Raw genomic sequence first — 22,496 nt, 5'->3', positions numbered from 1 at the left:
CACCACACCCACATCGTTGAGCACCCTGCATAGCTTATACAGCCTTCCATCCTCCACCTTGTACTCGGGAAGCTTCTCAGGAGTCTGTGTGGCCTTCTCAAAGAGAGAACTGTACCACTTGTCTTGAACTTGGGCGACGGAGCTGACATCGAAGCATCTTGACAGAGCATCAGGAACTATGTTTTCCCTTCCTGGCCGATGTCTCACCTCAAAATCAAACTCTTGCAACCTCAAAATCCAACGAGCAAGACGGCCACGAGCCTCCTTCTGCCTCAACAGCCACTGTAGTGCTGAGTGGTCTGTTTCTACCACAAACCGGGCTCCCACAAGGTACTGGCGGAATTTTTCAATGCTGTACAGCACACCCAGAAGCTCCTGCTCCGTGGTGGTGTAATTTTTCTCGGCGGCCGTGAACTTCCTCGACATATAGGCAATTACCCGCTCCTTATCATCCTCCCCCTGCACGAGAACGCCTCCACATCCGAAGTCGCTACTATCTGTCTTCACTCGGAAGGGTTTGGAATAATCGGCGGTGGCCAGTATAGGCGCGGAAATCAGGGCACGCTTGAGATTCTCAAAGGCACGGTCAGCCTCAGGCGACCACTCAATTGATTTGGGTTTTCCCTTGAGAAGATTGGTGAGGGGCAGAATGGTGGTTGAAAAATTAGGGATGAATTTGCGATACCAGGACATCATTCCAATTACCTGGCGAAGTCCCTTCACCGTGCGCGGAGGGGTGAGTTGAATGATGGCGTCAATCTTCTCCGTGTTGGTAGAGATTCTCTCTGAAGAAATTGTCAATCCCAAAAAGCTCAATTCGGGGACGCAGAACTTGGACTTCGCCAAATTGATCGTGAGATTTGCAGCTTTGAGCCGCTTTGCAACTTCTCCCAACATCCGCACATGTGTCTCAAAGTCAGGTGTCACGACAAGCACATCATCCAGGTAATAATACACAAAGGGCTCCAGATCATGCCCCAACACCAGTGACATCAACCTTGCCATAGTCATGGGAGAATTGACTAACCCAAAAGGAGTTCGCTGAAAACAGTATAACTTCCTTCCAGGTAACGCAAAGGCTGTCTTCTGTTGATCCTGGGGATCCAAAGGGATCTGGAAAAATGCCTCTGAGAGATCAATGCTGGATAAGTACTGTGTGCCAGACAGCTGGGACAAAATCGCCTCAATATGTGGCAAGGGGAATGTGTCCCTCACGGTGACATTGTTTAATCCTCGCGCATCCAAACAAAATCGAATACGCCCATCCTTCTTGTCGCGAATTGTTACCGGGTTCAACCACGGAGTGGGCTCGCATTCCCTAATCACGCCACGTTTCAAAAGACGATCCAATTCCACATCCACAGCCTTCATCAGGTGGGTTGGAACCGGATAACACCGTTGATGCACAGGTGCATTGTCGAGGGTATCAATTTTGTGGGTGATCAGATGAGTACGTCCAAACTTATCCTCCGTGGTGATGGGAAATTGAGGGATAACTCCATCCAATCCGGCGCGTTCCTCGCTGCTGAGAATCACGGGATGTCGACTTAAAGCATCACACCTCCGTGGATTTGGCTTGACTATCCTAAAGTCAAACTTCATCCAAAAATCCACTCCCAGTATCAATGGCGAATGCAAATCGGGGACAATGAGGACAGGTAAAAGGTGTGTTCTTCCATCGAAGGTGATTGGAACATCGACGAGTTCGGTGCACTCATGCATGCTGCCGTCTGCAGTTCGGATAAAAATTAATTTTGATGCTGCACGAGATATTAAATGACTTCCCTTCAATAATTCCTCCGATCCTTTTCCCAAACACGTGTGAGTTGCTCCACTATCCAACAGTCCAATCACATCGCGGTCAAAAATTCTCACCGCGGCGTAAGGTCGACGATCATCCTCATCAGGAGTGCCTAACGGCCTGTCGTCTACCTCACAAATTGTGACAACACTGCAGCTGAAATCCTGAGCAATTCTTGGGTGAAAAATCGGAAGGGGTTCACCAAAATCAATCAAATCCGTGCACTCAATTGTATCCGCAGCAAAGTCTATCAATGCACATTCTCCAGCTGATTTAATCACATCCAGAGTTGTGACAGAGATAGATGAATTGAGCGCTTCCTCACCAGAAGATGACAAATCAACTCCATTAGCCTCTTCAACGTCCTCAAATAAAGGAATTCTCTGCAACACGCGGTCCAACTCTTCATCCACTTCAGAATAATTTTCAAAATCCACCGCGAATGCTTCAAATTCATCAAAAATATATTCATCGACAATATCTAAATCTTTATCTATATTATTAACAACTTTGGGGTTCTTCTTGTGTTTTCTCTTCCTCATGGGTTTTTTCTGCGGCGGTTGAGGGATTGTTGGGGATATGCCGGTGTCCACCATCCCTCCTAGTGTCCCGGAGATGCTTCCCCCGAACACGCAGGACACTCTCTCCTCGTCACATTGGCTGCACCACACCCATAGCATAAGATCCTAGCACGGCGAGGCTGTGTGCATTGATCTAAAGGATGATTTCCAATGTAACAATTCAGACACAAGGGTGAATTAGTTTGTGGACGGCTTCGATTGGTCTCCGTGGTTTGACCTGTGTTCCTCCTGTTGTTGTTCCGAGGATTACTCCTTCGCGGAGGATCATTGGTTCTCATTGTTTCCACAGCATTGATGCGCGATGGTCTTTGGCGCGCAGAATCCTCACTCGCGATGAGCATGTTATTTTCGATCACACGGAGCGCATTTTCTAAATCCAACACGGATGAAAATTCCCGCAACAAAATTGACTCTCGAATCCTTGGGGCGAGATTCCGGCGTATCATCTGAATCTGGGTTGCTTCATCCAAAGGGACATCCAACTCACGAAACAACGCACGAATATCGGCAATGAAAACACCCACACGTTCCCCATCGCGTTGCTTTCTGTCCTCCAATCTCCTACGCACTGATAAATCGCAATCAGACCGATCGAATGTGGTCTTAATTGCGCGTGAGAAGTCCTCCCATGTGGGGAATAATTCGCAGGACCGATACCAGCGTAACGCGTCACCACTCAAGCACAAATGCACACTTGACAACACTGAATCGGCGGCCACTTTCTGTGCCCGTGACATCCTCTCCATTTCGCGCAAAAATGTTCCAACGCGCGTTCCTTTGAGATCACCGGAGAAGGTGATCCCCCAATCCTTCAATGGAATAGGCTTAAAGGTGGTGAGGTTGCCAGCTGGAGGGGCAACAGTGGTTACCACGGATGTATCAAGGCTCCTAGGCTGAGACTGTACTTCCGGCTGTGGATTGCCAGAATCCTGTGGCACATCCTGTCCACCGACGGCTCCCACTTCTTCAGGAATACTTTCCAAAGAATGGTATGTCGTGGCATTCAGAGCCGCAGCATTCAAGGCCGCAGCAAAATCCCTCGAAGGTCCCGCGCGTGAGAGTCGCGGAAGTTGTGGCGTCTGCTCGTGCCGAGCTCTGGGGGTTACTTGAGGAGCATTGTGGAACTGTAGTAAAGACATCTTGTCCACCAAGGTGTTCATTGTGGAGGCCAGAGTGCTCATTTGCTGATTCATCCTGTCGCTATTTCCTTGAAAGGTTTCATATATCTCTCTGTTCCTTTCCTCCTGTTGCCTTAAGAACCTCTCGGTGGTTGTTCCCAAGGTCTCAACAAGGTGTCTATTTTCCTCGCACTCTCGCTCCAATCGCAAGAAACGTTCCTCCCATCTATTGATTGCAATCCCACGACCACTTCCCATCAGAGGGGTTCGCGGAATTCTTGATTCTTGTGGTGTGCTGGCCACCGAAGCAGTTGGTGGCTGTTGGCTTGTGGAGGGTGGTTGTTCCATGGAAACTGGTGGTGCTTGTGCAACAGCACTGGGTGGTGGCTGGCTCCCGGAAGGATTCTTTCGCGTCCCAACCATATTGACAAAATCGAAATGAAAATCAGAAATTTTCCCAGAAAAATCAAAAAAAAACTTTCAAAGGGAGAACCAAACTCAATCCCAAATCAAGAAAAATCCCAAAAATAATTATTCAATTCTTAATATATTCTTTATTCGATCAAACGAAACAATCCCAAGTATATTCTCAAATTTCCAATTCAAGAAAACTTCCAGAAATAATTGCTTCAAATATTCCTTAAACTTACTATATTATTAACAACAATTATTAAATTTAAAATCCTGGAAGGGGATTTCCTCAGATACAAAAAAAAAGAAAAACCAGAGAAAAAGAAAAAAAAATTCTTCTACCTCCGGATGGCTTCCCAAAAACTCCCGGATGATCCTCAAAAATCCCAAGGTGACTTTCAAAGAGCCCCCAAACCGACACTTTGATCAAGGTGACCAAAAAAAAAAATTTTCAGAAATGCAGTTGCAAAATTTAATAAATTATTTTATTCTCAAAGGCAATTTTAATTTTTGACCATCAAAAGTTTATAAAACTCTCCCCAATACTACTTTTGTGCTATGTATAGCGGGATCCGTAAGGGAAACTTCAAAGAAAAATCCCCGCCAAATGGTCAAAAAAATTATTTCTGCACTAAAGCCCAAAATGATCACTCAAAAGCTTATTGTTTGGGGGTTGCGGTTTCTGAGAATCGCAAGGAGACAAAGCACAAAACTTCACAAATTGGACGACACAGAAAAAATTTTTATTCCTCCGTAGAGGCTAACTTTTATGAAAAACTTTAAAGAAAAATTTTCTAATGATTTTACTCTATAATTTAATTTTTTTTTCAACCCTGAGACTCTTAAATGCTACTTGCGTGAGTTCCAGCGGTGGTTGGGCGCCATATAGAGTTCGTTTTCCTCTTTTTCCCCACACGGGGCAGTTTATTCTCCTCTCAATATACAAAATTTGTCTTCTTCTTCTTGGGAGAAATCTTGTGTCGCTTCCTTCTCTTCTACGACGTCTTCTGCTTTCTGTGGCTTCTCGAGGTAGGGTGTGGCCCTCTGGTGCTGTCGGTGGCTTCTTGGGGCCAGAACGTAGCCCTCCTGTGCTGTGGCTTCTTTAGGGCAGGACGTGTGCTGTATCCGGAACCTCTCGTAGATCCCCCAGGGTAGGGCGTAGCCCCTCTAGTGGTTCTTCTGGGATTTACAATCCCCTCGGTGCGATAATGGGAAAGATTCCTTCCCTCCAGCTCCTGACCCGCAGAATTCCGGCACAGACGGATCCTCGTTCTCTTCACAGGCTTCTGGATAGCCTCTAGCTTCACGGGAGGAGTGGTAGAGCACTCCTCAAGGACTTCACAGAATTTATCCCTTTTGGGAGAGAAGAAAATTAATGGGTCTTTTCCCCAAGAGAATCAAATTAAGACTGCTGGGCCCACTGCCAGAGCAGAGGGCAACCAGCTGATACACACACACACATAAACATAATTTTCAGCACTCTTCCCCTTTTTGGAGACATTTTTGAATTGGACGTTAATTCCCCCATTATGGATAATTTTCAAAAAATATGCACGTTACAAACTCAATGGTATATAAGCTAGCTTTTATTTTATAGCGTTGATTTATTAAATCCCCGTACAGCACCTCGCAGGAATGACGCGACTTTTTTGAAAGATTCCATTCCATGCGAGACATGATGAAAATTCAGACAATCCAGCTGGGAAAATTCTGCGAGGATTTGGAATGTGAAAATTCAAGGAAATTCTCATGGGAATGCTGTACGTATTACGCGGGAATATTTTGTCTTGTATTTCATAGTAAATTCCAAAGAGCAAGTAATGCAAAAGTATCGTAACAGAGAGGTTAAAAGGTGAGAGGGAGTCATGTAAAATATTTTACAATTGCAATAGAAATTGCCTTCCGCTACAGTATTGCATGATTTTTATGCTGGACCATTAACATACATTTCATTACAGGTTCTAATAAAAGCCCCCACACACACCTTACCTACGCAAGTCTGATAGAGGAAAATGTGCAAAAAAAAGAGTGCAAAATCTTGTCACAGTCACTTAACAAGCTTAACAAGAATTAATCTTGAGTAAAAACTGTTTTATGAACTATTAAACTATTATATTACAAAAAGACGATCATGTGCCCCATCTAATTTTCTTCTCCTCAATTATTTAATTAAATTATATTCTCTTCGTTTTCTTATTTTTTTTTTCAGAGACCTAGTCGTTATTTTAGCTTCCACATAGCGTACTGTTATAACTATACTGTTATAAGAAGACAATTTGAGAAAATTTGAACTCCTGAAAATCAAATTTAGTCAAATTAAGAAATGTCAGAATAAGTTCTGTCAATTTAAAAACGTCAGATAAACGTCTACCAAATTAAGAAATGTGAGACGAAGTTCTGTTAAATTAGGATTTCTTCAACCAAAGTTACAAAAAAAAACTCTGGCACATTATTAAATGTCAAATGAAGTTCTCTAAAATTAAACTTCTTCCTTTATTTAATTTTGCCAAGCTAGAGGTAATTTTGAATATTCCTCGCAGTCTTGAAGTACTGTCAGATACCATTCTGTCAAATTAACACATGTCAAAAAAGTTATGTCAAATAAACTAATGTCAAAAAGTGCTGTCAAAATCCTTTTAAATAGTGAAAAATCCAGAAACATATCACTAACCTTTATGAATTTATCAGATACTCTCTCCACTATTTTTACCTCCCTGCGTATCATAAGTTTCAAAATTGCTTTTCGCAAAATTCTTCCCAATCCTTCATTCCATTTCCTCCCAAATACCGATGATTTATGCTTCAATATTATATGATCTATGCATACAGCACAAAATCTCTACCGCTGATAGTTTAATTAAGCAATAACTCCATTTTACTGCAAAGTGTAGTTTCTATGTGAAAATCTCATTGGCATTTGTAATGGGAAATATACATTAAATTTATTGCGTTTTCCATGTCATATAGTCGGAAAATCCGCGAGTTGGTTTGTGTTTGTTGAAGATAAATCAATAGGGTAGCAAGAGAATATTTCTTGTGCGGAATTTTCCGGGATGAAATTTCACTTTTGACTGAATTTCCCAGTAATATTGTATACCATATAGCTTATGTTCACACACCTGTTAAATTTTCAGCAACACACCACGTTTGAGCTTCTCGTTTTTTTGGTCTTTCTTCTGTTGTCTCCCAGAGTTGCGAAGAAGTATTTGTTCTTTTTGGTGAGAGGAGATAAAGCGCGCGAATATACTGTTTGTCGTCTTTCGCCCCAAATTTTCTCTATGGAGGCACCACGGAGAATATTCTCTGAAGGAGTTTCTAGTCGCGTCGATCTCCACACAGTTCCGCGTTTTCGGTGTGAATGTTTAAATTAAAAATACTCACTCTACACTTTATTTATTTATTCACACGACACTTGTAATTTGCCTTCTCGCTCTTTGAATTTTTTTTCTGGCTTCTTGCAAATTTTATTGCTGATCAAACATTCACGAATCGTCACAAGCGAAATATCTGCGACACGCGCTTGTGTGACAAATTGTACGTCTGGTCGCAGACGATGTTGCTTACTGACTGATTCGGCTCGGTGAGCTAAAATAATTTCATGCGCAAGCTAAAGCCACCACTTCTTTGATAGACTCTCGCGAAAGAGCGACAAAAATGTATGTAGAAGAGTTGATGAAATAAAGAACAACATTGGCGATCTTTATAAGCTCGTCTACAGACACTACCTAAAATTTCCGTACAGGTGCGATCACAGGGAGGTCAAAGGTTCGATAGATTCCGATATGTGTCTCATGTGCTAATTTGTCATTCACGTCATTGGAATTTCTTTGTGTGTGGACTCAATCACCAAAATTCATTTGAAATCAGTTCAAGAATATCCAAAGTCTGCTGTCGAATCATCACACAGAGCACACCTCTGTAGGTAGTCAATGAAACAAAACCCATGCATTTGCGGCAGTTCTTTATCCATTTTCGATATTTATGCAAATTTATGGGAAAATCCGCAGTGGTTTTTGCAGAGAGATTATTCTAACAATTTATTGTTATATTTTGAATATTTATAGTTTATTTTATTCCTAATTCGTGACTGTTTATTTTTACAAAACTCTAAAAGATTAAACTCGCTGAGATGGGAAAATATAAAAATTAATATTGAAAAATTTTAATTATTGATGATTTAATTAATTTTCATTTAATCTTTGATATTATAGATCCGTAAAGTTTTCTTCGTAGTATGCATTACATTCGTTATTTTTACAGGATGTCGGATTTGAGGTATTTATTACTTCCAAAAATTATTTAATCATTTTACTACAAAGAAAATCCTTTTTCTTATTTTTTTCAATTAAACAAAATTTCAAGTTTCCTTGAAACATATTCTTACCAGTTTCCAAAAAGAAACTTTCCTCAAGTCTAAAAGCTTGACAAATGTATGGGACATATTTTTAGTGAAAATTTATATGAAACTTTTCTGTGGAGAATAAATTAAAATTTCATTCATAAATTCCTTAATTAAAGTGTCCCAATAATTTATCTGCCAACTGTGTGTCTCCACTGAGACTCAATGGTGGAATGAGACGAGCGTCAGCAAGAATTTTGCACAAAACGAGATCGTGCTGACGGTGGCCGAGAAAAGGGCAAACTGTAGCGAGACAGCGAATAAAAATTCGCAGCTCCTTCTTGCAAATTTTCTTCCGAGAAATCCAAAACGTGAATCAATTCTCATGGCATCTCTCGCGCAAACGGAAGAAGCTATACTCCTTGGTGTGGGGTCAAAGTCAAGGTGAAGATGCTCATTATTTCCTTAGACGTATAGAGAGACCCACAACAATTGCACTCTCAATTGGATTTATTAAATTAATTGACACAAGATTGTGAATTGCATAAATTCAACTCTTCTCCATATACCTACTGGGGCTTTCCTAACTAACTGGAAAACAGACAGAATGTACGTACATATTAATTAATGATTTTATGTTAGATAAATAACTTTCCGCGTTGCTAAGCATTTGACATAATGAAGAGAAGTTCCAATGAAATGAAACTTATTACTATTGACAATTTTCCATGATAGAAGGATTGCAATCAATAACTTTCATTGTATACGGAAATCATATTTCTCCACATATGTATGTCATCATGAAGGCATCCCCGGGCATCCACGTTAAGCACGCCGCACACACCGGGGGAAAGGTCTTGGAATTTTCGCTCGGATGCAGGAGTGACGGAGTGTGACTAAATGCGCAATTTCAATTTTACCCATGAACTCCTTGTATGTGAAGATTAAATGAGGAAAAGTGTCACCTTCGTACTCGCCATCCATTTCAATCATAATCATCCTCAATTCATGATGAATACCATATGATTTCCTTCCTCTTAATGCCTTCAGCAAAGCTCTCTCTCTCTCTCCACATGTCATCGTTCTGAACTACTTACAAATTGAAAGAAAATTTCAAAGTATTTCACTGCTCGGCAAACACAGGATGGAGTTATTGAAGTGAAGAGGAATTTTTTCTCAGAGGAATGTCTTTTCTTTGATACATCAAGAGGATTTTAAAGTGTAGGAGTCATTTACGTAAAAGAACAATCATGAGAAGTGAAAATTTTGTGCTTTTAAGTATATTTCGAATATTGGATTCTATTCAGAAACCAAGGAAAGCTTGAAATTTTGATTTTAAGAAAATCAAGACAAACCAAGATTTGGTATTCTGAAATCTTGAAATTTTTCTTGGTTTTCGGGATGACTTTGATGATTTTTTTTTCTTGATTTCTGCAAGGAAAAGTTTAAACGCTTGACTTCTCAAAATACACCCGTAAAAAAATTAAAAACAAAAAGTTTGAAATTTTTTTGAATAGGAGAAACTGAAAATTAGGTTGTTTTAAAAATTAATTTGAAATTTCTTATATTTATTTCAATCATTTCAATAAGAAATTGATTTGAAGGAAATTATTTTCATCATGAAAAAAATACTACAAAATAATCTTGATCCAGAATAAAAATCAGAAATTTGAGGTTATGTATTTAAAAAAAAGACCCTAGGACGCCATTAGTCTCTTTATCTGTGCTAAATTAAAGAAAAATGTTGTAATTTTGAAAAAATCTCGTGATTTAAAATTTTTAGCTGAAAAGCACCTGTTGAAATTGAAATAAATAAATAAAATAAAATTTCTAGGAGCTTTAAAAATTCTAGATTTTCTTGATAACAGAATAGAACCTATTTTCCGTATTTTATTACCTGCTTAAAAATACAATGGATACAAATATTTGCAAAACATTTGAACGATCGCGATTTATATATTTTCTTCTTTTCTTTTTAATTTATGAATTTTTAAAACAAGTAAAGTCAGTTCAATTTATACATCCTATAAATACAACAAATACAATAAGGAAATGGCTTATTGTGGAGATTTTTCAAGTTTTCCCCGCATCATTTTCTCCGTCCAATAAAATTACCGGAAAGAAGGATTTATACTTTTTCCCATTGACAAAGTTTTATTAAATAAAAGATTATACGTATATTCCATTATATAAAATCCTTCAGTTCACAGTTCATTACCGATTGGCAACTTTTTCGTACATACATAGCAAAAAGCGCAACATTGTCCACATAAAGTTTTAAATCCTCTTATCCCCAGAGACACCCAACGCTGCATTCCTAAGAGAGAATAGGAAATGCAACTCACTGCGCAACAAAGCATTTAAATTGTTTAGATATTGAATATATATTTAATGTTTTCCTGTTTGTATGTTTTGAACGTTTGAACTTCCTTTGATGTTCCAGGAACCCAGCAAAAGCATATCAAATTGGTCAAGAGACACAATGTAGCAATAACACGCAATATTAATTTTCTTCTCGCCTATAAATCTTTCAAGGGAATTTCAATCAAATTTTAATTATTTGTTTGGCTTTGATATTGAAAATCAAAGTCCATGCTTTTAATTGAAATAACTCCAGCTAATCAATGTCGCTCATCGTGAATAAAGCTTATCACAAAAGGATTTCCCGAAACACTTTATTAAATAAAAATACACATAAAACAAAAAAATCTACTTAAAGTTTTTTCTCTGTTGCTTGGCAGGAGCTTAAACTTTTCCGGTGAAAAAAAAGGTTAAGCCGTCCGAGTTAAGAGATGAAATTCCCCATGAAATTGCGAAATTTCAACTCTGCTCACGGATGTTTATTTTTGGAAACAAGGGATGTCCCATAGAAATTCAATGAAGTTAAATCAAGGATGGGAAAGGATTTGAGTTTTCCTTTTTTATCAGGGAGGTAAATAAATTGGTGAAAAATGAGGGACACCCAAAAAAACCTTTTTCACTAAAGACTCTATTTTCCAGGAAAAGCTATTAAAACTACATACGATTAATTTTCTAAAAGCCTTCGGGACAGGCGTTCAATCTTTTCCTTCTTTTGTATCCCATTAGCTGTGAGGAATTTCCTCGTGATGAAAAACAAGGACAAGGAAAATGATTGAGCGGTTTACATTCAACAGATTTTCATGGCATATAAAATATAAAATGAAAACATTCTTACCCACTGTTTTTCCCACAGAGACTTTGAGCCTCAACACTTTGGTTATTTTTCAGCTATCCTTTGAATTTTTTACTGGGTCATTTACTACACATTATGTAGTTTTTTTTTGTTCTATTGCCTCTCCTCTTACACATATCTATATAGAATTATATATTTTTCCGATTTTTCTCCCACCACAACATTCTGTTGGATTTTTTTTCATTACCACGATGGAATATGTGCTTAAAATCGATTTTAAATGAACCAATATTAATATATATTATGCAGAGGGGTCATTAATCCCACAGACTGATGTGAAAATACATCGGATTTTATGGGATTTCAATTCAACATTTTTTATGCTTTATTTTGTGAATTAAATTACATATTTTTTAACACATTGCATTGTCGTCCATTAAAAATATCTTATTTATTGGCTGCGAGAAATAATTCTCATTATTCAAATATTTATTGGGTTTGCCCAGCTAAAAATTCATAAATCGTGATTATTTCACTAAATTCTGAAAATTAAATAAAATCGATGAATTTTATCGCCATTTATTCAATTTATGCTTTATTACGCTCTGTGGTTGTTTCAATTTGCTACTCCCATAGAGAATCATTAATTTTAAGTACCACAGTCATGCATATATAAATCCATGGAATTTCATTTGGAGTTTATTATTCTTGTCCAAAGTCTCTCCTCACGACTTTTTGTTAAGCTGAATCCCATTGACAGGCAAATTACAGAAAAGTAACTCTATCAAAAGACAATTTATTCACACACAGCTGTAAGAGAGCCATCAAGCAGCAGATAACCTGCACTGGAAAACCCACGGAGAGTTAGCAGAACGAAAAAAAAAGAGCTCAAAGTGCACGAAAGCACAATTAGGAAATTCCATTTATTCAAATTTACTTACTTTGCAGAATTTTTTTGAATGATAAACAGTTAATGTGTCATAGATCACGTACATTGAAATTTCTCTCTTTTTTTCACCATCTTCGTGGGATGGATAAATTACACTTGACAACCAATTTTGAGGAGTGTTCACTACGCTTGAGAAAACACAAAAATTATCATATGGAACGATTTTAGGTGCTGAATTTGTTTCAAATTTTTTGAAGATGAATTATTGAGATTTTTAATTCTATTTTTGGTTGTCTCATTGTCATTTAAAAGATGATTATGTTGCAATGGAAAATCTATCGAAAAAATATTTTTTAAACCATTATTTGTATATTTTTTATGATTTAAAAACTTTGCGATATGTACAATATAAATATTATAAATGTTTTCAAATAAGCTTTAATGGAGCTTTTGCATAATGAACTTTACCTCAGTCTAATTGTAAAAATTGTAAGGAAAATAGTGCTCAAAAATTTTCCTTGAGCACGTAAAATTTGCATTAAAATTTAATTTTTATGGATTCGATCAAATGTAGAGTTGTAGAATTCATTGAGCGAAAATTCAAGAATTGTGCTTGAAAATCGACTTTCCTAGACGATTTTTTGAAATTAGATTTCAATACAATTTAAAAAAAATCGAGTATATATATCTGGGTTATAATAGGAACTTAATTATGCTAATTTTAATGTGAAACTGTAAGCAACTATGCAAAATCTAGAATAAATAATTAATATTGTATTGATTATTATATATAGTTTTGGACAGCTTTAGATTTATTGCTTAATAGTTAAGCTTATCGTCACTAAATTAGGAGTTACGGGACGGACAGCAAGCTTCCATAAATAGCAAAAGGGATTATTACAAAGGAAATTAACCTGCTTAAAAGTTATTTATATACAAGTAGGAAGTACCCTTGGTTGAAGATTAATCCCAAAGGGGGGTTGTACATAAATTCCCGAATTAGAGAATGGCTTGAATGAGCGATTAAAGTGCTCCAATTTAAAGTTTTCTTCGTCACCTTTAAAAGTGGCGTCGTTTGAGTGTCTTAATTGATTGTGAGAGCAAAACATCTTGTGCACGTGTTGTGTATCCTTTTGTAACAGGGTTAACTTCCTGCCTTATTATGCATTTTGGGGTCTATTAATTATATCATTAAAGCATCACACGCCCTTCCATCATCATCCATGTGGACGTGTGGGGTTCCCGACAATAAATTCCGTATTCACCGCGGGTACCCTAAGTTACATCGGAGCTCATCCGTAGAAGCATCTAACATACACGGTGACTCATCATAGAATAGCATTGTTGATGATACCACCCTTTTCAGCGGGGGTGGGTGGGCTGCGGGGGAGGTGTGTTCCTCTGCCTTGTCTCGCGCGTGGAACAATGTGAAGAGGGCACGACGATGTGCTCATATTAGTGATACAGCAATGTCAAACAGCGTCATTCAAACTGGGAATGAATAGCTGTGTATGGTTGGTTGGTATCCATCATTATTGATGACTATCTATCGTCCCTGTGTCGTGGTCTACCACGGCGGGGGGCTACCCAATGACAAGTACGCGAGGATTAGTCGATAAAAGGCCATAATTTGTCTTTGATTGATTTGAAATTTTGTCGATTTTTTCGATGGTCTACGGCAATTGTGCTCGTCAGGGGATTAATTATAATTTTTCCCATCATTACCAACGCAATCACTATTGAGTGTTGGTTTTTTTACTCCCCTTACATCACCCACTGTGTGTACACCTTTCAGGCAAGGACCATACCAATTACCACAAGATTGCCGTTCTTGAAATTTCTTTTCTTTATTCGTTTCCGCTGAAGAATTTCCTGTGTATACATATTGTCTTCAGGTCAAGATGATCTCCATTGAAGTGCGTCACTTCAGCACACCTCATCAACAACTTGTCGTGTATAAGCTCGTTTTTCTGGGGAAAACCAAAACATTTACTTTACCGGTGGCATTTTTTAAATGCCACTTTATGCACACCTGAAGCAACATTGCCGCATACACAGATGCAAGTACTGTGGGATGCTTGTACGTAGCAGAGAAAAAATCAGATCAACGCAGACTTGGGGATTCCAGGAGCTTGTCATCCGCCCCATAACACCGGTGCCGGTATGTGACAAAGGACGGTTGTGGAGATACTTCACACGAAAAAACGAGAGTAGAAGTTGAAGAAAAAAAAAGGCAATCCAATGCCGCATTTGTATTCATCCACTCTTGTATATGGCCCCACGCTTTCGAGGTATTTTCACAGCGAGACTTGCTCGCACGCTGAAGAAACACCCAAATGGAATTTCATTACACCCCAGTGGATTTTGCCGGCAGGCATCATATATTCAGAGTCACGTATGAAAGGGGGTGGTGGTCGCAACCTCGCTTGTGCCAAAGAGCGGCCTACACGCAAAGCACCCCCGCCCCAATACAGCTGACAAACCACTCCACCCCTGTGGAGGGGTTTCCTCTTCACTTTGCTGTTAATGTTTAAAAATTAATTGAGCCCATTTAGGCGTACTTTTGGGCCTGATTTATCCCACACAACAGGTGATTGATTTATTTCATTCAACGCAAAATGTCCCACAGCAACTCACCCAAACAATTAATTCTCAACCATGGCGCAGCGTTGTTTGCTACAGACACTACCCCCAAGTTTATTGGGTCATCACTTTCACAGAAACTCTCAGCTTAGAGGGGAGTTTTGGGAATTAAATGCAGATTCTGCCTAACACACAACTTGCACAAATGCACAACGAGTCAGGGTTTTGTGTTTTACATGCTAGGCAGATTCTTGAAATATTTCGAGCTTCATTAGTCTGTCTGAAGTGTTTTAGGTGGATGGGTTTTAGTGCGAGGATGCCACAGCTGAAGCCCTATAATTTTGGGTGATTCAGGAGTGGTTTTGGGTGAAATTCATGAGTTGCATTGCATTAATGTATATAAATTGCATTCGTGATTAACTCGAATTTCAACTGGCAATCGGCTGTGTTTTGTGAACAGGAGTTTCGAGGACAAATTGGAAAATTTATAATGGAAAAGAGGAAATTGCGATTCAGGATAGAATATTTTAGAAGATAAAAGGACATAGAATATTAATAGAAAAGGATTTAGAATTTAATTCTAAAAATTACATTTTTTGGTGCTTAAAATCAACATAAAAGTTCATAAATCTATATATAAAATATATCTAACTCACCCTTGTCTTTTCTATAATATATAGAGACTTGTGGTTTTTACGCAAAGTTCAAGGTTTGGTTGGAGACTTAAAAGTGACCACAAGAGTCTTATCAATATTTTCCCTTCAGAAGCTGAATCATCTCTTGCCTCACACTTAAAATTCTTTCAAATATAGGACTGGATGATGAATAATTCTCAAAATTTGACGCTAAAAAAAGTTACTAGCGGGATTGTCAGCAAATTCAAATTATTCTGTCGAATTTTTATTCAAATCCCGCTTGAATATCTCTCTTATTACCCCTTTTTTGCATCAAAGGCTTGAGTCAGAGAATGAAATTTATATATAGACAGACATATATAGCATTTTGGTAAAATCGATATCAAATCTTACCCTCGACTTCACCGAAAGGCATGACACCTCCTTTGGGGGTAGTTGGAGATGACTCCCAAGCTCTTGCTCAATGAACTTCACCAGGAGTTTGTTTAGGTGTTTATCCAAATATCAGGCAACGAATTTATGGGCTACACAAGGAGTCAAGTGTAGGTATATACAGGAAATTGGTTTAGAGAGAGAAGGAGCATCTTCTGGGCAAACTATTCCAATGGGAAAGTACTGTGAGGTGTTTGTTAAGAGAGAGTTTTTGGCGCAACCATCCCCCCCCCCTCTTATTCTTGTGAAACTTCTAATAGCATTGCTTGTGTATTTGCGTATTTTATGGAGTGAAAATGCGATGGTGCCAGGTGAGAAATGGTTTAGCATCTCATCGGATATTTTCCGCTAATACCGGCAACAGCCCTCTTCGCATTCCTCCGCAGATGTTCAGCTATAAATAAACAAACAACACCTTTACAAGGGGATTTAATGGCATTTTGTGCTGCTGAATCCTCAAATACGTGGATTATTAAAACCACCACCACCACCTCTAACCCCCCGAAAAACCAACCCCAAACCAACACCTAACTGGATGCCATGACATCGCACGCACTAAATGCTTTTCCATTTTATACGATACAAGTGTGGAACTCGGAAAAATTGAGAAGAATGACATCATGCTTCATAAATTAATACACATGGCGGTTTTCCCGGATGCTCTATGCTCCTCCCAAAACCAACCCCTCAGCAAAAGAGCAAACGAATAATAAATTGTGGTAGAATGCTTTTGCTATCTGCGATACATTTTCATTTTATTACCCATGGCATGAGAAGAATTTTCCCAAAGTACGTTTCACTGGATTAATTGACTTAATAAAAACTCGGCACTTTGAACTTTTAATTAAAAAGTGGTAGTCCATGGGGTATCCTGTGGTATTGAATTCATCAAACTCATCCACTCTGAATCAAAAATTAAGAGCAAATAAAATTCTTTCAACAACAAAAAATTCCACCCGCAAAGGGAGTCATATTTTATTGGCAACACTGCAAGGGTTGCGCCCCATCTTTTGCAAACAAACAAGAGGTGGTGGGAAAAATAATTATTTTTACAGTCTTGTTTTAAAAAATGCACGAGGAAATTCTCTTAGAGAATAATTAATTTGAGGCCAGGAAAATTACCTGAACTTTCCCCATGAGAAAGTTTTCTCGCGCAGTGAAATATGAGACGCCGGATAATATGCAAATTTTCGTAGCTTTTCCCAGAGAGACATTGCACTTTCCTAAATTAAATCACTGTGGAAGCCTCAATTACCCGATGTTAGTAGAACAATTGGTTAACACACTGCTAAAAAACACAAACTGCGTGGTTGCAGGTTCAAATCCACCCCCATACGATCAACACAGGCATAATAAGCTATCGCAACCCTCTCTAGATTGGCTTATTTCCAATTTGATCGAACATTATTCACAACAAACTCACTAATTTGCGCTATAGCTCACAATTATGTATGCGTAGCGTGATTGCTGAGTATGTGGAACACACAAACCTCCCACCAACATCAAGTCTTTTTCAGCTCCCATATGAATTTCCTTTTAACAACCTAATTTTTCTCTCTTCTCCCAGGAAACACAAACCTCGTTGGGAAATTCACCCAAAGCGTACGACGAATCGTCCAGGATGTAAAAGATGAAGGAGCTGCAAGTGAGTTTCCTCTTTAAATTTTTCTACATTACATACGTATGCACATAAAACTATTTTCCTAACAGGTAGCATGAAAAACAATTTAAAAGAAAATTTTTTTTGAACAAAAAATCTGCAAGAGAAGAATGGTGTGGTTAATGAGAATTTAAGAATTGTATTGTTTTGAACATCATTCCTCCATGAAAGCTTTTCTCGAATTTTGAATAGAACGGAAGAGGAATTAAAATAAATGTTGAAATCCTTAATGAGTTTAATGGACTAAAGTAATTAAAAGAAACGATAAAGAGAAATTAATGAATGAATTTATGATTAAAACAGTGTAATATGAAATTGAGGATGTTTCATACATATGTAGGTATAAATATATAGAATTTTGGCATACATAATAGGTTTCACATACATATACATATACCTACTAAATTATTCTTTTGGCACTCGAAATAATATAGATGATTTTTTAAGATTTCCCAGATTTATTTAAAATTTTCAACTTTAATATAAATTTACTTAAAATAGAGAAAATATATTAGAGGAGTTTTTGTTTAAATCAATTATCCCAAAACAAGGTTAAATAGAGAAATAGAGAAGGAAAATAAATCAGAGAAGAAGAGAAATTGCAGAACTTTAATTTAGTGTGTATTTTGTGGATTTTATTACCCCTTTATACACGAAGCTTTGAGAGCTTATTTTTTATTGCACAAAGCTTCGTTATATATGGTTTGAAATTAAAAGGATAAATAGAACGTAAATGCACGACAATGAGAGATTGGAAAAGAGAAAACGCGAAAAACATCATTTGAAAAAGTTAAAGCATTGATAGGAAAAAGATTTAAGAGTGCGGTATTTGCATTATGTTGTATAACTACAAAGAGATCAAACCACCAAAGAAATAGCTTCTCAAAGGCTTCGCTTTTGTGTGAATGAGTTGAAAAATTTCAAATTCATAGAGAAGGAAAAATAAATCTTTTTCAATTCAATTTTTTGTATAAATCGAATCTTTTTGAAAAATGTTTCAAAAATATTGCTTTATGAAAAAGCTTTCTACAAAAAGCAAAAAGAGAATAAGCTTGGATAAAATAAAATTTTGTAGCTTTTTTTGGAAGTGATAGACAAAAGTCTATAAATATAGAACAGCTTTTCAGGATATTTATTCCTTTGATTTTTTTTCTCCATCCCTATATCGCCTATATTCTTTAAATATTCATATGGTAATGCAATGTTCGTTTTCCTAAAACTTTCCGCGAATTTTGCATTGTGAGATACATTAAATTTTCTTTAATTTTAATAAATTTTATGTAGTAAAATGCACATTTATTAACATTAAATCATAAATAAACAAACAAGTAATAATAACTTTTCAATTTTTCTTGTAAAAGTTCAAAACACATTTTAGCTTTTCATAAAGTTTCAAAAGTTAAAGCTCACGTGCTACACGCGCGCATTCTTGAGCTAAGACAGCTAAGAACTTAAAGCTCTAAATATTGCAATTCAATATCCAAGAAGCTAAAGCTAAGAAATTTGTTTTTCATAAGTTTTTCAAGAAAATATTGTAGAACGTCTTCTATATAAAGCTTTATTTTTTCAAATATTCATTTCATAACGTTCTTCTCTATCTATTTCTTTTAAGAATATCAAAGTCTTCTATTAAAATTTATTAGTAGTTAATTTAGTACTATTTTCCCTGGCATCATTTTAAAATATCTCATTTTACATTTTCAGGTGGAATGAGCCGTGAGGAGGTGATAGCTACCAATGAAAGACTTCGTGCCGTAAGGCTACGCTTGGAAGATTCATACGACACCGCCAAGAAGGCACTCGTGACTCTAATGAACAAATACGGTGACTCCAAGACCCACCGGAATATCTTCAATCGCTACCCACTGCTCAAGGTTATGATTAAGGAGGTTATCCGTTTGGAGACGCAGTACTGGACGCTCGTGGACATTCCCAAGCAGGAGAAGCAGGAGACTGTGCCAGCGTACGTGATGCGTGCGTGTTCCATTATGGAGAAAACTCAAAAATCCGGCGAAGGCGTCAAGACGTCCGCCAAGCTTGCCGAAGAAGCAGCTGAAAGGCGCGAAAGACTCGATAGGCTTGAATGTAAGTTACTAGGAATTTTCCCCTTTAATTTTACGAATGAATAGCGATGAAATGCACGACTAGACAGCTCCATGGTCCATTCATATTTCAGTACTACGCCTGCATTCATTGATCTCACAAATTTTTAATTTTTATTTCCATAATACCCATCCCAGATTAAATATTAATGTATTGGCCACAGGCGATGTTTTTATTTTCTGTATATCGACCAAAAATTTTATATTCCATTGGTTTTTGAGCGAATTTCTGTGTACACACATACATAATTCACTTGGTGTGAATGCAATTTACCCGTGAGCGGATGTTAGTCATGCTTTAGGGGTTGTGTGTTGTGAAAGAATTATAAAGGAAATTAAGGGATTTTTGTATTTAAATTAAATTCATTCATAATTAAAATGAATAATTCTTTTTAATTCATTCACAAATGTTTTTGCAAATAAATTCAAATATTTTACCCAAATGTAAATCCTTTTTTAATTAAGGTTCCATTTAGTCTGATTAATTAAAAAAAAATTGGGAAAATTTAGGGGATGTTTTTATCTTTAAATTGTGGATTAAAAACTGGAATATTACGTTTATTCATCGCATTGAATCAGACTGTAGAAAGAACAATCACAATGAGGATATCATTTTATTTCTCAAAAAATAAAACATCGAGAAACATTCTTTTCAGTCATGCTAATGAAGTCCACATATAAAATAGTTTTTAATAAAAATGTTAGCATTTAATTAAAAAATTTCCTTTGCTCACTGATTTATAAAAAAAATGTTTCTCTATGATTTTCTTTTCTTCTTTTTCTCTGCTTTCGCCAGCGATGACAACGGCACTAATTGAACAGGAAAATACACAGATGATTAACGATTTGTACCGCTTGCTGAAGAAATATTCTGGATTGCGAAATCTAATAAGAGAGCTCAAGGTGAGAGAATATTTTTATATCTTTTATTCTCTCCTCTTACAAAAATGAAGACAAAATATGCTTTCCAAAAATATACACCAGCAAAATTCAATTATGATGTTTTTCGTGGAAAAAGAGAGAGAAAATTTCTCCCTCGGGAAGGAAGGTGTTTTCAGAATGAAGACAAAGCGCATTAAAGTGCTGACAATGGTCCTTACTTTTTACTACCATACTGTCAGCATTTTATTTTGGCATACAATGTCAGCATAATGACCCCCCGGTCCTGATGAAAAGTTCATCATTTGCACATCTTCCGCCACGCGATGATCTTAATTTTCATAATGTCCGCCCCGGCTATGCCAAAAATTGCTCTCCTTTGCATAATAAAATGCTAATATTGTTTGATAAATAATGAAATTCACATGTAAAACCGTATCTTTCTCTCTGTCTCAATGTCTTTTCATGATGGTGCGACAATCGTGCGGGGACGCCCCCATAGTCGGAGTATGGTAACTCGAAGCTATATCCAATTTTTCCGCGCTACACAATGCTCAAGGATATGATTAAGGACATCATGCACGATCCTGATTACATGGAAGTGTGTCACGAAGTAGACAACTAAAGTCTGCAGACGGTGGATTTTTCTTCCCGCTCCCCGCTGCCCTCTCCATGGGATGTGGAGATGACACAAGAGCGACAGCTCCCTGGAGGAATTCCTCCCCCCCCCCAAACCCTCCCCCAAAGTAGCATAGAGGTGGAGAGTAGAAAGATATGAATACGGCATGGCATTGATATGCGTACAATTGCGGATTATGCTGTGTTTATGGTGGTCCTGGTATAGCGAGGGAGGAGGTCAATTGGAGTAGTACCAAAGAAGATGCGCCGCATGTTAAAGGAAAGCTCATTTTCTGCTACATACATACATAGGAATTTATTTACGGACCCTGCCGGCATGAGGAAGGAAATGAAACTTGACATGACGCACTTGTAATCTCCCAGAACGCCGAACATGATGGAAATGACAAATTAATGTGGGCAATATTTCCAAGAAAAGTGTGAGAATTTCCGAAATGTCTCCATATATCTTTTCCTTTGTGCTTTTATTTTTACAATTCCAAGAAGATTTTTTCTTGATGTGAATCAAAAATTCTGGAGAATTCTCAAATCAAATGCAATAGAAGCGAAATTTTTACAAAGAATTGAATATTAATTGAATTCTCTATCGTCATTTGTTAGAGAGGATTCTTCACAGTCTTACTAAGAAAATGATTAAGGCTTTCAAACTATAATGGGGCATTTAATTTTAGAATTTTAGGCCTTTGAAAGCGCAGAAGATATAAAAGAATTTGTAAAATAATTTTTAAAAATTCAATTCATTCAATAAAATAGAAATAGGTAATTTAAAAAAAAGGAAAAATAAAATGAAAATAAGTTCATAACCAAACGGAATAAACGAAAATAGCCGCTAGTATCACAAATTTTAAGTAGATAGGTAATTAAAATAATAAAAAATAAAAATGTTCTTAAAATACTCGAACTTAGCTTAGTCATGTTTCGTGATTCTGCTAAGTCTTCAGTTAGTGAAGAAACGAAAGCTCAATTGAGCTTTTTGATTGATTAAGAATTTAACGTTAATAGCAGTATTGTCTAAACCCCTTAAACCGTTTTACTAAACCGTTTTACGTCTACAATTACAAAAAATCCATTTAAGGAATGAATGGATTGGATACATTTTGAAACAAAAAATCGTTCATTCATCAAAGCAGAAAACAAGGATGGTCGTAAAAAATTCATGAAGCTGTTTAATTTCATACAAAAAGGTAAACAAAAATTAATATTTACATTCATAAATTTTGTGTTTGAATTTTCAAGGAAAAAGTTAATGCGCACAAATGGAATTGAAATTTAA

General features: G+C 37.1%; 2 protein-coding genes across 6 annotated transcripts in view; one reads left to right on the top strand and one right to left on the bottom strand.

Annotated features, from left to right (window-relative positions):
* Positions 1 to 7,480, bottom strand: part of LOC129787218 (uncharacterized) — a 38,533-nt gene extending 31,053 nt beyond the window's left edge. For all 4 annotated transcript variants that reach the window (XM_055822617.1, XM_055822613.1, XM_055822619.1 and 1 more), the window contains exon 1: positions 7,031 to 7,480. The gene's annotated coding sequence lies outside the window, so the exon portion shown is untranslated. The remainder of the gene's footprint in view (positions 1 to 7,030) is intronic.
* Positions 1 to 22,009, top strand: part of LOC129787221 (uncharacterized) — a 74,483-nt gene extending 52,474 nt beyond the window's left edge. For both annotated transcript variants that reach the window (XM_055822625.1, XM_055822624.1), the window contains 4 exons: positions 17,511 to 17,588; positions 19,308 to 19,688; positions 20,502 to 20,608; positions 21,087 to 22,009. In XM_055822625.1, coding sequence (XP_055678600.1) covers positions 17,511 to 17,588; positions 19,308 to 19,688; positions 20,502 to 20,608; positions 21,087 to 21,209 — 689 coding nt within the window. In that variant the 3' untranslated portion in view covers positions 21,210 to 22,009. The remainder of the gene's footprint in view (positions 1 to 17,510; positions 17,589 to 19,307; positions 19,689 to 20,501; positions 20,609 to 21,086) is intronic.
* Positions 22,010 to 22,496: the final 487 nt, after the last annotated feature.

The sequence above is a fragment of the Lutzomyia longipalpis genome, chromosome 1 (genome assembly GCF_024334085.1).
Source record: "Lutzomyia longipalpis isolate SR_M1_2022 chromosome 1, ASM2433408v1".
Lineage (NCBI taxonomy): Eukaryota > Metazoa > Arthropoda > Insecta > Diptera > Psychodidae > Lutzomyia > Lutzomyia longipalpis.
Note: the sequence above shows the minus strand (reverse complement) of the source record. Positions and strands in the feature narration are given on the sequence as shown.